This window comes from Polyodon spathula, chromosome 8, assembly GCF_017654505.1.
Source record: "Polyodon spathula isolate WHYD16114869_AA chromosome 8, ASM1765450v1, whole genome shotgun sequence".
NCBI classification, from domain to species: Eukaryota; Metazoa; Chordata; class Actinopteri; order Acipenseriformes; family Polyodontidae; genus Polyodon; species Polyodon spathula.
Window position 1 is genome coordinate 40,991,014 of NC_054541.1, and position 16,472 is coordinate 41,007,485.

Genomic DNA, 16,472 nt, shown 5'->3' on the forward strand with positions numbered 1-16,472 from the left:
TGCAGAAGGTTGTCATCTCCCAAGGTTAATTAATTGGTTAAGTTGTTAATTGGGAGATGACCACCTAGATACTGTTCCCAGACCACTTGTTTGGGCTGGGAGTTCAGAGGAGAATGAGATCAACCAAAAACAACAAAATCACCCAAAAATGAAACTAAATGAAACTAAACTTACCTCAGAGGGTCCGTGAAGGTGATTCCCCAACCTGACCGGTTCGTTTGGTGTCCGTGATTATTTTTTTTCACCCTTTTATTTTCTTGCACCACAGTAACTTCTTTGCCTTTGTTTTTGTTCCTACATCTGGCTTGACGTCACAACCTGGCTACCCTGTCACACCTATATTTATCCTTTTATACTCAAATTGTGGTCAGAATTATAACTCTTATTCAAGTTGCATTTTAATGGCTGGAATTTTATTTCCGGGATTTTAGTTGAAAATCCATGAAGTATTCACTGTGTTAACTTAACAAGATGGGTCTCTCCCCAATGGGAAAACAAGAGAACGTCAAAACACAACACAGGCAAAGTAAAACTGTACAGTTAAGCAAGCATGTGCCTACAATACTAAAATTGACTGGAGTTACTTCATTAAAATGTCTTGCCATTGTTATCAACCTGACAGGAGCTCAGAGTTGACCGCAACCTCTCCTGTGATGCCCACATGTCCTCCATGGTTAACTCTTCCTTCTACAATCTTCAAAACATGTCCAAAGTCCGTCCCTACCTCTCCCTCCCAGATGCGGAGATACTTTGTCAAGCATTTGTCTCTCTCTCTCTCTTTTTGTTCCTTAGCCACTCCAGTGTAGCTTTGACAAGTGCCCCAGTCCCTGTCGATGAGAAACATCCCCATAACATGATGCTTCCACCACCATGCTTCACAGTAGGGATGGTGTTCTTTATGTGATGCGCTGTGTTGGGTTTGTGCCAAATCTAACACTTTGTGTTTAGGCCAAAAAGTTCAATTTTAGTTTCGTCAGACCACAAAACTTTTTGTCACATGGCTACAGAATCTCCTGAGTGTTTTTTTGCATACTTCAAAAAGGATTCAAGGTGGGCTTTCTTGAGTAATGGCTTCCTTCTTGCCACCCTACCATACGGGCCAGATTTGTGGAGTGCTTGGGATATTGTTGTCACATGCAGACTTTGACCAGTCTTGGCCATAAAAGCCTGTAGCTCTTGCAAAGTTGCCATTGGCCTCTTGGTAGCCTCTTTGATCAGTCTCCATCTTGCTCGGTCATCCAGTTTGGAGGGATGACCTGATCTAGGCAGTGTCTTGGTGGTGCCATACACCTTCCACATCTTAGTAATCGTCTTGACCGTGCTCCAAGGAATATTCAAGGCCTTTGATATTTTTTTATACCCATCCGCTGGTCTGTAATTTTCAACAACTTTGTCCCGGAGTTCTTTTGAAAGCTCCTTGGTTCTCATGGGTGAGCTTTGCTTTGAAATACACTACCCAGCAGAGGAAACCTACAGGAACTGCTGAAATTATCCAGATATTATGTGAATCACTACAATTTAACACAGGTGGAGGCCAATTAACTTGGTGTGTGATTCTGAAGGCTTGGTTACACCTGAGCTAATTTAGGATTGCTGTTACAAGGGGGGTGGACACTTATACAACCCAGCTATTTCAGTTTTTATTTTTAATTAATTTTCTTCAAATGTCTAGAATATTTTTTTCACTTGGAAGTTGTGGGGTAGGATGTATAAATACATGAAAAAAAACTATTTTATATATATATATACACACACACACACACACACACACACACACACATAAAATCAGCCTTTCTCGGTTGAAAATTATATCAGCATATTTGACTTAATTTCAATAATCAGAAGAAGAGTGGAATGCAAAAATGATCTTGTTAATAATCCATGGGGACTTGGTTTTCAAAATTGAAAGTGCAGAGCACACAGAAGGCTATTATATCATTTTGCTAAGGCGTTATTCCCTCTTGAATTGATCACAAGCATTTCTTTTGCTGAACCCCAGCTGGATCAAAAAAATAATTAAATTTTTTTCTTTATTTCCATAAGTGGGGGATATTCTAACCAGAGCAAATGTAAATATTTTGGATTTTATTCATCACAATTCCCCATTTGGTCTGGTGTGCAATACATTGTCTCCTTTACAATGATACAAATCCAATAGAATGACAGAAGGACTGCAGCTTTTGACACAGTTTTGTTTGTTTTTCATTTCTCAGCCTTCCTTGAACCCCGAGGGAGCTGCAACATCCGACATAGTGCTTTTAAACCGCTGGAGTGTTCGAAACTATCAAGTGCAGCGTGGAGACATTGTGTCACTAGTGTAAGTAATGCCGTTTCTGACTAAACGAAATGATGACGTTAACAAGTAAAATGGATTTCTAGGCACACACAAACATGTAGAATTAAACTGTTTTGAGATCCCCTTGTGCCCAGTTCCTTTGCTGTGTTCTGAGGGCAGTGAGTTTTTTTTTTTTTTGAATGTTCAAATGTTTTTCAGTCTACCCTAAACATTTCTATCTCGGCTTTCTAATAGTTTTGTATTACAATTTCCAATATGTTTATTGTAAAAAGTGTCTGGTAAACCCAGTGGTGTGTATCCACTGGTGATTATTTAATTTTCTTCCCTGTGCAGTGATGAAAGTAAATATGTACGTGACCTGCAGGATCAGGACACATGCTGTTTGATAGTTACAATGTTTGGATGCTTGTTTTGAAGAAAACTTGAGGCTGATGAGAAACGTGTTCGATTTATCTGAAAATCTGTATACGGTTTTATAATAGTGGGGAAAGGAAAGGCACAGTTACAGACTAACCATTACCCTAAAACACCCCAATACACAACCTGATGGCTAGTGATAGATCTACAGTATTACAGTCACATATTGATGTACTATAAGTATAATATAAACATACCTGAATAAAAATGACGCTAAACTAAAATAGTAATATATACATTTCTTGTGCATTTTAAATAAAGTCTGCATTCTAGAGAATAATATCAAAGATATTGTGTTGAAATACATCATGAGGACATTATTGTCTGTGACAGTTGAGCTTGTTAAAATCAAATGGCGATAAAGGTCACGAGTTTACCCCGCTCTGTGAATGTGATCTTTGCTAGTGATGACAGATAGCAAAAACATACCTCAGTATCTTGTAATATTTCTATGCTATATAAATACATGTCAAGTATTCTCTTGTGGATTAATCGTTTCACTGGAATAACTTGGTAGTTTTATCTGAATAACTACTCTGCTCTCCTTAGCTGATTTAATCAGGTTCCTGAGGCTGTTTTATAAACCGTTTTTGAAATTGAGTGTCTATTGAAATCGTACTGTCTTGGCATCAGGTCTTCAGGCTATTATCAAGGCACCAATTAGCATACTCCCTTAAATGTTAACCTGTACGCATGTACACGTCTTCTTAGTTTTAAATCTAAAATGTAAAAACACTTGCATCTTCCCTCGTTCCATCAGTAATTATGTTATTTTTTATTGTGCAGTTAAATTGCTAATGGGATGACACATTATTAAATCTCATGGAAGCTGACCATTGTGGTAGTATGACTGGAATAATGTGTACAAGTAAAAACAGCTTCAGATAACTGTGGTCATATGAGACTGACATGGGATAAGCTAGTCAGTGGAGCAAAAGATTGCAGACAATTGTTATTATTGAATCTAACAGGGGCGTCCCATGACAGGCTGAGTCAACATGATATGCACCTGGAAGCTTTTATTCAAAAAAAGGTATCAGCCAATAAAATCCCTTCTTCTGTTCATTCTTCTTTTTCTTTCTGTCATTATATGGCCTTCAAACTTTGAAGAAACAAATGGGTTGTCCCCCATTGTGAAACTCATTTGGTGAAAAAGCAACACATGGCTCTGAAACCTCGGGGCTTGTTTTAGTGATCTACAAATATCTAAGACTTATGTCTTACAAAAATGTTGATGCCATTATTGTCTCTTATATTTAACAATGTAAGAAAACCAGACTGTCTCTAGTCATAAATGGTTTATTTGATTACTGTATGTAATCCCATTGTCTCCAAATGTGATTTGTAAATTGCCTTAAGAATGAAGTCCCTTCTACTTCCAAGAAAAGAGTACTTCTGAAATCGTTGTAGTTATGCTGTCAGAAGTGCATCTCTCTTAAAGCCTCATGATTAAAGAAAAGAATAAAATAGATGTAGGTTTTTTTTTTTTTTATTAGCATGAAAAATAACAACTTGACAAATGCTACATTGCTTGTCATAGTAACTGCTTTCCTGATCTGATTGGTACATAGATAAAAGAAACATCATTTATTGGAGAGATGTTCCTTTAGTAGCTGACACTCAATGGGAAAAAAATAAATAAATCAAGTACATTTATTTCATATATCCTTTGTTGCAGAATTCTACTGTAATTAAACAAGTATTGCCTGCTGTTCCAAGTATTATTTTGTTTGCTAATTAACATATACCAGCTGTATTTCATTTCTTCTAAAATATTAAATTCAGATTGTGTGTTTTGTTGTCATGGTAGTGGCTTGAGTATCAGTGGAACTGAATTTCATTTCAGGTATTGCCCAAAGATGGCAGTGTATCCCAACATGCCATGGATAAATTGACCTTGTTTGTTTTAAAACGCCAGGATTTTTTAAAATAATAGATTCACTAATAATAATAATAATAATAATAATAATAATAATAATAATAATAATAATAATAATAATAATAATATTTAGTAATCCATGTACTGGTTTGATATTTAATGACTACATATTGTAGTACATTCTATTATTTTGATGCAATGATTTTTCCGCACAAAATAAATGAAAAGCACGTCATCTGAGACTCATCCACTAGTATGAATCCACCTTACTATTTCTGTACATTTTTAATCTTAGAGTGTTGTTAATATTTTTTAATCGTATGTGTAAAATGGTGCTGTACTAAAGTAATGATGTTTGTGTAACAAGCGAATTATATATTCCTACGAACTACAAATACGGTTTAACAACAAAACAACAGATCTATGGAAAAAGCTCTGCTCTTGCTTAGAGCACTGGAAAAGGAAAGAGCAGACAGCCATGCACTTTACAGATTACATTCACTCAATAACACTCCTAAAAATCTCTCCCAGTTTGTTCTCTCACCTTTCAACTTCCTGGTACGCTGTGTCGGAGGCACGCATAATAGTGCCATGATATGTAAATTGTCACTTTCGATTGGTTGACAAAAAAACACTATTGTATATATAAGCTGGTATTCCTGTTTGTATGCACTGCAAGAGGGTGGGTGGATGACAGGGAATGCCCCTGGTCAGAAATGTGGATTCTCAATTGAAATGTGTTCATCCTGAAAGCGTCATTTAAAGGGTGGTTTCTGTATGGGAACATTTAAAATTGGTTTAATGATACTCTGGAGATTTTTGGTTTTGTTCTACTTGTTTTGCTGAATGTTTTTTGTTTTTCTTTGTAGCATACCAACAGTCCTTTTCATGAATCTGAAGAGTAGGATAATGGGAATACAGATATAGTGTCAACAACAATGAAAACTGGAAACAATGGCATGTAAAGAACAAATATGCCTTTTATTTATAACAAAACTGTTGGCACAGTTTAAAACTAGTTGTTGATTTTATCATAAAAACTCAGATTAGACAAATGTCCTGATACTACGAATTATCTACATAGTCCCGCCAAAATTTAGCAGCCTCATTGTAAAGTCCTTCTTATAGTACAAATTCACTGATTCATTCCAAGTTTGAAATGATACACAAGTCCCCTTTGTTTTCAAGCAGCATTTGTTGTTGTTGTTGTTATTATTATTATTATTATTATTATTATTATTATTTAGTCATTTAGCATGTGCTTTTATCCAAAGCAATTTACAGAGACTTGTGGATGAACTATGCATCACAACTGCTACAGTCACTTACAATAAAACCTCTGTTTTACGTCTCATCCAAATTTCGTGTTCTTCCAATTCACTGAAGAGTCCCCAGTGACTTCTCTCAGGTCACCACTCAAGAGTACTTGGACCTTGAGACCATTGTTCGGGAAGGAAGTTGGTGACCTGTGGTTCGGAGGAAACAAGGTATGACGACTGGCTAGGGTGTCCACATTGTTGATTATAATAATATATATATATATATATATATATATATATATATAATATATATATATATATATATATATATATATATATATATATATATATATATATATATATATATATATATATATATATATATATATATAATATATTATGTGTAGGGTGAGAGGTCTGTTTAGCAGTTTGGGTGAGAGGACCACAAAGTGAAGCCGAGCACTTCTGGCTGCTCAAACTGTGCGAAATTACATATCTTATACAATAAGAGACACACATGACTTATTAACTTGTTATAAATCACACATAAAAAGATTGTACTGAGGAATAGCTTTAAAATGATAATTTATTTTATTTTTGTAAAACATAACTTTTATGCTACTCATTTGTACCTGGTTTTTGATTTGATGTAAACATTTTAGAACCCGTTTTAAATATCAGTATGTCCCATGCTATGAGTTAGAGAACAGAAACCTTGACATATGTAATAGCTCTAAGGCTCTGCAGATAACCTTAATATGAAGCATATTACCATTATGCATCACGTTTAATCAGTGTTACAGTAGTCTTTTGTTTAGTGGCTTGCTGCATCATTCTAGGTTCTTGTTGTGCCCCCGATGGCTATTGTAATTGAGGAAGCGTTTCAATTTTGCTGGAAATTATATTATCTAAATGTGCAACTGAACATCAGTAGTTTAATAGAAGACATACTCATTTCTTCATGGGAATACTTTTTTTTTTTCTAAAGAGGAAAAGCTTGAAAACTTTTTTGTTGACGAACATTGACCTGTGCCACTCTGAGGTTATCAAAAATGTTAGGGATCACTTGTACAATGTATTCATATATTTCAGTTATTTACAAAAGAAGGTTGTTTCACATAAGAATTTGCAAGGAAATATGTAGCTCATTGGCTGGTTGCGTTTGCAAGGGTCTGCACCGGCCACAGAAAGACAGATGTTGACTTGTAATCAATATATTTTAGAGTATGCTTAAATGGACTTTTAGGTGAAGCATACAACTTGAAATATTGAATAAATAACGTCTTCAGTGTGATTGGTTGCAAACCCATTTGTGACCCTGCTGCAGTGACTGGCTTCTATTTTAATGGTTGACTACTTTCTGAAGGTCAGGCAGTGCAAAACAGAATGCAAGAGCTGAGGAAATGCTTCTCTTTTGCCTTTTAAAATATGTATTAATTAGATTCAGGATCACAGGGTTAAATGATTTATATTCATTTTGTCAACTGATTTGGCACATATCAAAACTATATATATATATATATATATATATATATATATATATATATATATATATATATATATATATATATATATATAATATAATATATATATTGATAAACTATAAACCCGAATGGAAGAAGAAAAATACATAGGCACTGCTGTCTACAAAATAAATTTGAAATAAATCTTCACCATATGCATTACAAATTGATGTAATACAAAATGTATTTAACCCTTGAATATATTTAGTCTTCTGTCCCCAGTGGTTCTCAGCCTTGGGCTATCACACTGTTTGTATTGGCCCCTGCACATGGTTTTTAACCTCATACTCACAAACAGTTGTCCAACTCTGCCATGGGCATGCCATCTGACTCTCAGCATTTATAGGTCTGCAGTTTCTGTTTGAGCTGCATTCATTTGTGTCTACTTTCCCTTTACTGATGGCTTGATCCTTCTGAGAGATTAACTGGTTGGCCCTAGTCCTGTGACTATCAGTGTTTTTCCATATTATATCACTTACAGTTGAGAGGGGAACTCGTTTTTGTTTGATTACAGTAGTTGCGGACCATCTATTAGTCAGGGGGCTGTGTGCAACCTGCTGACTGTGACATGTATTTGAATTTTTGCCCTTACTCCAATTTAGTGTTGCATTTATAAACAGCATGTGTGTGCAGAATACAATATAGAACCACAAAAGTCAGCAGAACTAGTTGTTCTTGCAATCAATGGTTTGAATGAAAGTCTTCTTTCAAATGCCAAAGTATTAAATAAAGTATAGCCTAGCTTAACTGCGTATTTTGCTTATACTGCAAATGATAGAGCAGATGGTTAGGTTGTACATGTAGGGAAGATGAAATAAAAAAAAAAAAAATATCTCATTAAGTATGACAGATTTGTCATTGTTAACCTACTTTTTTTAACATTCTGTCTTGTTTTTAACAGACTGGATTCAGAGCTTTGCCTGTGACAGCTAATCAATATGTTTTAAATTATGTGGACCCTTTGTTACAGTGTGGTTTTGTGAAAATCTGTAGTGCTGTTTTATGCAGACAATCTGTACTATTGCAATTTTAAAAACAAACAAAAAAGAAATGAGCAAAATTGGTAAACTACTGGCCACTCATTCATCACTTTACTGTAGCAACTTCAATATTTCCTCATGGGGGCTGATTTATGCCGAGATAATTTCTTTCCTCACATGATACTATTTTATGTATTCTGTTCCCATGGACTTTAATAATGTAAGTACCTTTATGGTTTGCTGCAGCTGACCGAATATCTTTAGCTTTGTACCAAGTCAACCCTGAGGCCAGCTTAGTAATTGATCTAATGAGGCATCATGCATATTAATTGCAGAATGTTACTGCTAAAATCCTTTCAACAATTTATTTCTAAGCCGTTAAAGTGAATTGCGCTTATTCACTAAGAGCATTTATTTTAACCGTAATTGCTGAACTTGAAAAGCCTAAGTCATGAATGAATTTGAAATTGCTGTTAATGTGAACGCACAATATTATTTTACAGTAGGTGCTATCAGTTCAATTCCAGATTTTTGGATATGATAAATCATTTAATGGCAAATATTCTTGAATTCCACGAGGCTCCCCCCCACCCCCTTATCACACATGGATGGATGCTGCTGTTAATTTCATGTGCAGAAAAACTATGCTTTCTGTGGTCACACTAATTAATTCGCCCTACAGGAGAGTACACTTTTTTCATTAAAAATCTTAATGAGCTTAACATTAGGCATTCTGTTTTCACCAGAAGCATTTTTTGTATGTGTTAGCTTACAGAAATGTACGTGCCTCAGTTTATGTGGCCAGACCTACCTACTACTGAGCAGAGCTGAAACAATGTGTAAACTGGAATGAATTTTTCTTAGCCAAAATTTCTGTCGTAAAATAATGCATTAGTAGAACAAACTCTACAAGTACAACACCACAAGTCCCTTGTTGACACGTTTGTTTTCCAGACTTTATAAGTTAACTTCTGGTCTACAGTGCTTACTGTAGCCATGCATTCATTGATTCAGACAGGAAACTATGTTAATGTAAAAAAAAAAAAAAGAAAGAAACTAAAAGATCCACAACAGAACACGGAAAATGTTTTTATGCTAAGCCTGTTTTTTTTAACCCTTGGGTATTACACCTTTACTCTTGCCACTTAAAGTTGTATTAAGGAGTGTTTCATGAAGACATATCATGAACCAGTAAAAGCCACCCACTATAGTTTTTAAAGATACATACAGTACAGAATGACAGCAGCAGGGTGTTATGTAATATGAGCCAAGCAAAGACACCACTTTGAAGTCTTGCCAAGTCTTCAGTCTCTAGTTCTGGACATGCCAGGGCTGGTAAACCTTTTTTTATTGTTGCAGTATCCTTTTAATGATGAGGGTCATGGAGTAACATTCACGGAGCATCAAGTTATGAAAAAGCTGCTCTAATCACACATGAAAAGAAGGGATGGTCTGATTTCTTTTTAAATGAATATTTATCATTTAAATGGTTCATTTTAATCATAAGTGCTTGTGAACTCTATTTTATATTAGTTTACATAAATTATTGAAGTACTATTGAAAATAAAAGTTATTTTAAATGACATTATTTACAGTAATGTATTATTTAGAGAAAACCTTCCTTTTTAATATTGTTTTATATACAGCAGTGGAACTTTTTTTTTTATGATTTACTTTGAAGAAGCTTCAAGGGGGTGTGTTGATAATAATAATAATAATAATAATAATAATAATAATAATAATAATAATAATAATAATAATAAATAATAATAATAAAAAAAACTAGATCATATGATTGACCAATCAGAGCACATCAATATACAAATGAAATGGAGCCTCGCCCCCCAAAAAATCCTAACAAAATTTGACCTGACATACACTTCCATCCATTTTTTTTTTAATAGGGCTCTAATGTGCAGTTTTGAAAGAAACATATATTATAGCAAACATTTTTATGCTGCTAACTTATATATAAGTTATATAAATGTATCTGTTTGTTTGCCTTTTTTATAGGTCTGTTACTCTTTCACTTCCTAGGTAATTTCTCCTTTGCACTGTCTTGGGTCATGTCACTGGCTGCAGAGCATGTCAGTCAACTGGGGAAGCAGTTGGTTGGTTAGTGATAGGTAAGAAAGCATTGAAAAGGAGGGGACAAATTTAATCTTCAGGTGAAATAACCAAATAAGTGCAAGACTAGCTCTAAGCATTTCTGTAACCAGCACTAGAGTTAAAACACAATGACATGTCTGCTAGCTGTAACACTTATTTCTTTCAAAAATGCACTTACAGTGGATGGAAGAGCAAGACAGGTAAGATTTATGGAAATGTTCAGTTAGCTACAACCATTTTAATGGCTCCCTTTAAACAACACTTGTGGCGTTGCACAAGAAAACGGATACAAGCAATAGCTGATAGTGAGGGTTGTGAACATTTGTCACAGGGGAATCAAAGAAAGGGATAACATGTTTTTCTACAAGCCCAGAAGGTAACTTGTATATGTCTGTCTATCCTAAATTTCCTCTTACCGTGTGCTGTCTGTTTTTAGAATCATCACAGGTGATTTACAGCATCTCAAATAGTCCAAGAGTATTTGTCATCTTTAAAAACAAAATGAACTTTAATTTTTTTTGTCATGTTTTCCAACAATACCTTATGTAAGCTAAAATCAAGGCACTTGTTGCAGAGTAATGTGTTTGGCGTATTGAGGACATCACTACAGAGGTATAACACTGCTAAGTACAAACCTATATTTGTTACTTGCTTAACATTTTTAAGAACACTAGAGTCATACAGTTCTTGAGTTAAATGTCATTAAAAACACAATATGTATTCTGTCGACCATTGAGACAGACTGTGTTCAGTAAAGACTGCGTTCTTTAAAAAAAGGAAAAACTAAACACCTTTTATTAAACTGATATATAGCAGCTTGGGAAGATAGATGGCTTGTGTTTGTTATTTCAATAAATTCATTTGTTTTTGTCATCCACCTGCTAAAATATAAACATTCACAAGTTTTAAGTTGTGAGGTATTAACTAAATTGGAATATAACCTCTTAAAAACATGTTAATTAAACAACACAAAACAAAGCTTTCCTGAGGTGGCCTTGAATGCATAATTATTGAGTACCAATGAATAACAATAAGACTTATCACAATCAAAACACCTAATACCAATCATTTTTATATGTGATTATTTGTCTTGCCTTTCTTTTATCTGTTTCAGATAAAGTAATTTGGATTTCTGTTCCTGATTTTCAACTTGCTCATTTCAATAGAAACATGTCAATCTCCTAGTGTTTGCAACATCTCTGCAGTGAATTGTGAGATTGTAGTCTTGGGCAAGATTTAAGCTCTGATTAAACCTGACAAACTAATACATCTCCCAGTATACTCACCAGTAGATTCATTCAGAGTAATTTGCTCTTAAGGCAGAGCTAAGAAAAGGTCACATGAATGCAATGAATCTATTTTTTTGTCAGTTTATGGCACTAACACTGGTATGTCAGTAATCACTCAGTGTGGAAAGGAACTGCTATTGATTGGTACTCAGTTGTATATTGTAGATGAGGGCAAACAAAGAAAAGGCAGGTTTACTTGTGAAATTAACACATGTTTAACAGGCTTCATCTCATACTTTGCATCCAGCAAGAGAGAGCTCCTCTTGGGATGCGCTTCCAGCTGAAATGTGTTTACTAGGAACCTTAGCTTAGGGTTGGTCGGCTGCGAATCCTTGACTGGCTGGTGAGGGTGTCCTGGCGGAGTGTCTCGCTATAAAAGACAACTTCTGACACCCCCCCAAGCTGTTGTGGGGCTGGAGTCCAGACCATTAGAGCTGCAGTGAGAAACACGGCCATCTTTTTTATTATTCTGAGTAAACTCAAAACCCCAACAGCGATCAAACCTTGGAGGGGCAGGGACTGGTTTTAGAATTGTTAAATCCTTTTAGGCCTCTGTGCAGGACCTCTTTTAATAGGAAGAACATTGTGCACTGTATTCACGGCACCTTTTATTTTCAGCTTGTATTCACTGTGTTTTGTTTTGACACTACCATGTATTGTCACCCGATCCTAACCATTGTTGGTAACGGTTCATGATTTTTCCTGTTGTGTGCTGCTGGAAAATTAACATCTGAGAGCCTGAGTGGCATTTTGACTGTACTTGTGTGTTGTCAGCGGATTACCCACACTCCCTTTCACCAGTAATTACTCAGATTTTCTTCACACTCTTAATTTGGATGTCATGTGATTTATGCATCAGGTAACCTGTTTGTAACTACTGTTGCCTGTGGCAGTTAATGTGGCCAGGATTACCTTGTAAATTATGTTATGGTCTCATAGAATAAAATCAAGAAAAGCAATATAGGTTCTAGCCCCATACCATGCCCGTAATGAGTTGAAACTGTCAAGTGTGAACAGATAGAACATTCCCTTTGACTATCAGATAAAGGGTACAATGTGTTCTTCAGAAAAATGAGATCTTTTTTTTTTTTAAACACAAATTTAAGAAGCCTAGATGCTTTCAACTCCATAAAAAAAAAAAAAAAAAAGTTAAATATCATTTCTGTAGCACCTACCAGGAATTAAATTTCTTTGTTATTAAACCGTAGAGACTGCATGGAGAAAAACGTTCATGTTCTGAAACATATAAAGTATTTCAAAACGTAAAATGAATTTCCCTGGTTAGAAAAGACAATACACAACTACCAACAAAACAAGATTAATGGAGCAGCCCCAACATATTATTAGCAGTATGCATATTAGAAAATATTGCCATTCCTTTAAATGAGAAATGTCTTGCATTTAGTACACGGCAGGTACCAGTAAATCAACCAAATGTACACTAATTATATTAATTTTGCTTTCTGAAACAATGAAATAAAAATGTGTTGCACTTGCTGGTGTTGAAACTGGGTGTGCATTATAGTAATTTCTGCTGCTCATTTATGCATTTGTGGGTTGTCATATTAAAACCATATTATTTGTTACCTGGGTTACCAAATCTCTTCTCCCATTCATCTCATCACACTGAAACGTTTTCAATAATAAGTGTGGAATTGTAAATACCTGTCTCCTCTCCTGCATCTGAACCTTGTAATCTTGTAGATGTGTCTGTGTCCAGACCACACTTCTATCTCCTAACATGTAGATCTCAGGGTCATAATTTAGCACAGCTTTATTGAAGCATAACTATTTACCGAAACCCTACGACAGTGGTGCTCAAGCCACAAGATGTTGTGACCATAAAGTGCGTCCATCGATACTTACTAGTCGTCACATATTGTATTAAGACTGGCCAATTAAAAGCAAAATAGGGAACACTTAACTTGACAGTTTTGGGAGAATGTGACTAGTGACATTCCAGCTATGTGCGTATATCAGAGTCAGGTGTTGTAGGCTATAGTAGTTGCCTGTGTAGTGGACTGATCAAGTACTTAAATGATGCTGATAAATTATAGTCGAAAATAAGACAGAAATTCACAAGCAAATAAGCCTGCCTATGCCTGAATTTGTTTCTGTATTAGGAGAAGCTGCATCTCCTCTTTAAAGATTTTGAGACTGCTTTTTTATTTTGTGTCTAACAATGAAAGTGCTAAACTTCATCTTTTCTTCTTTGTATGATGCCTGTTGGTGTGACCAACTACTTGCCCAATCTTATACAATTTTGCAAACAAAACCAGTGTGGTTGACTGCTACGGTTTGACAATGTTCTAAACAAATAGCTGCTCAATGATTTGTGCTGAACAGCAGACTGGCTGACTCATTGTTTTCTCGCTTTGCAAACCGGAAAACTGAGTGTGACCACACTGTCTCAGAAACAGAAGTACAGACTTCACAAGCTGGTAGACAGGCGGTCACCTAGATACAGAAAAACATTTCAACCAGAATCCAATTCCATGTTATTTATAAAATAATAATAACAGAGATGTATTGCTCTACTGTAGACAGCCGGGCTTTATTATACAGTTTCAGTAAGTCATTACAGAGATTCATTTATTTCACAATGCTGTGAGCAGGACCATTTTTTTAAGCAGAGTGATTTGTGCAGTGCCTTGTGGGATACAATTCTGGAAAATTCCTTTTTCTTTTGTAACTGCAGTCAACTGTTACCTACTGCCTGTTATATTAATATATTTGTTAAAGTCCTAGAGGTTCTATGCCATGAAGACAAATAAATGCTGCAGGCAAACTGTGCCAGTGCCAGCAATCATAAGTGGCAGCTACAAACTCGCAAGTTGCAATAAGCATTTAGCCTCTTTACTGGCACAATCTGATACTATAGGCTTGAAAGAAATGCCTTCTGGGCAGACTTAACCGATTTCTTTTTTAAGTGTGGTTTTGACAAACAATCTTAACCAACAGACTACCACTTAATCATGAAACACTTTGTTGGCACCTGAGCGTACTCCACGACGCTTTCAAATTAGACTTAACATGTAGAATCTACACAAACTACTCCACATTGATAAAGTTAAAAAATGCATATAGAATATAAATAAGTAAGATTTACAGAGAAAAACAGATTAATCTCAGTTGCATAAGTATTCAACCCCTTTGCTACTGCAGCCCTAAATCAGCTCAGGTGCAAATTATTTGTTTGTAAGGTCACAAAATTTGTGAAATGGTTTCAGCCTGTGTGTACTCAAAGTGGTTTAACTTGTAGATCATTTCCCTCAGGTATATAAAGACTTTCAAGCTGCAGCTCACATAGTGATCCAACAAAGCAACCATGAAGATCAACGAACTTTCGAAACAAGTCAGGGATAGAGTGGTAGAGAGGCACAGAGCAGGAGAAGGGTACAAGAAAATTTCAAAGGTGCAGATTATCCCTCTTAGCACAGTGAAGTCCATCATTAAGAAGTGGAAGATGCATCATACCACCCAGACACTACCCAGATCAAGTTGGCCTCCCAAACTTTTTTAAAATTTTAACTTTTCAGTCTAATTTACATGCATTATGTCTGGCACAAGCCCAACACTGCACATCACCCAGTCAACACCATCCCAACTGTCAAGCATGGTGGCGGCACATCATGTTATGGGGATGCTTCTTTTCTGCGAGGACTGGGAAGCTTGTCAGGCTAGAAGGGAGAATGGATGGTGAAAAGTACAGGCAAATCCTTGAGGAAAACTTGTTTGAGCCAAGACTCTGAGATTGGGGAGGAAATTCACGTTTCAGCAGAAAAATGACCGGAAGCACAAAGCTAAAGCCACACTAGAGTGGTTGAACGAGAAGATAATTCATGTTCTTGAGTGGCCCAGTCAAAGTCTTGACTCATATCCAATCTAAAATGTATGACAAGACTTATCCCCAAACTTATGAGAACTGGAGAAATTTTCCTTTGAAGAATGGGCAAAAATTTCACCATCCTACTATGCAAAGCTAGTAGAGACCTATCCAAAAAGACCCAGACTCAGTAATTGCTGCAAAAGGTGCTTCTACCAAGTACTGACTTATGCATATAGAAAACGTATGCAACCAGTAAATTTCATTTTGTACATTTTCTTACAAGTCTCATTTTGCTGACATTTAACCTCCTCCTCTATAGCAGTGTTCAGTTTAACCACTACAGCTTTGAATAAAAAAAGTTAGTTTGAAAAACTGTGCACACATTATTTGTAATTCAACAAAATATGACTGTGATGAGTCAAAGGGGTTTCGGTCTGCAATTCAGCCTCCCAACAGTAGAAGGCATCAAACCAACTCGGGACTTCCCTTACTAAGGTCTTGTGACCATGACAAAAGTCATCTTTTTGAGGGGCGGCACCTTGGTGAGGGGCGGAAGTACGAGTATGTAAATTCCAGCCACTGGAGTCAAGTGAAGTTAAGGATACCTGTCAGTCTGGGATTGGTGATCCACTGACTACTGGGGCGGGGTTTGCATACTAAAGGACACGTGCTACTGTGTTCGGGGTTGGTCCTGAGGAATAGAGGCAGGGAAAAAAAGGCTGGAGGGAAGTACGTGCGGGGTTGGACTGTTTTATTTACTTTTAATTATGGACGGAGGCCTTACTAACTTTGCTCTTTTCTGTTTTTATTCCTTTTTGTTTCATTTTGGATTTGAGCAGATCACAAAGAGGATTAAGAGGCTTCCGTTCCTTTATTTTTGATTACTCCAGC

General features: G+C 35.9%; 1 protein-coding gene across 3 annotated transcripts in view; it reads left to right on the top strand.

Moving 5' to 3' along the window:
• immp2l (inner mitochondrial membrane peptidase subunit 2) overlaps nucleotides 1-16,472 on the top strand; it is a 256,942-nt gene that overhangs the window by 30,840 nt on the left and 209,630 nt on the right. For all 3 annotated transcript variants that reach the window (XM_041257969.1, XM_041257970.1, XM_041257968.1), the window contains exon 3: nucleotides 2,214-2,317. In XM_041257969.1, the coding sequence (XP_041113903.1) occupies nucleotides 2,214-2,317 (104 nt within the window). The remainder of the gene's footprint in view (nucleotides 1-2,213; nucleotides 2,318-16,472) is intronic.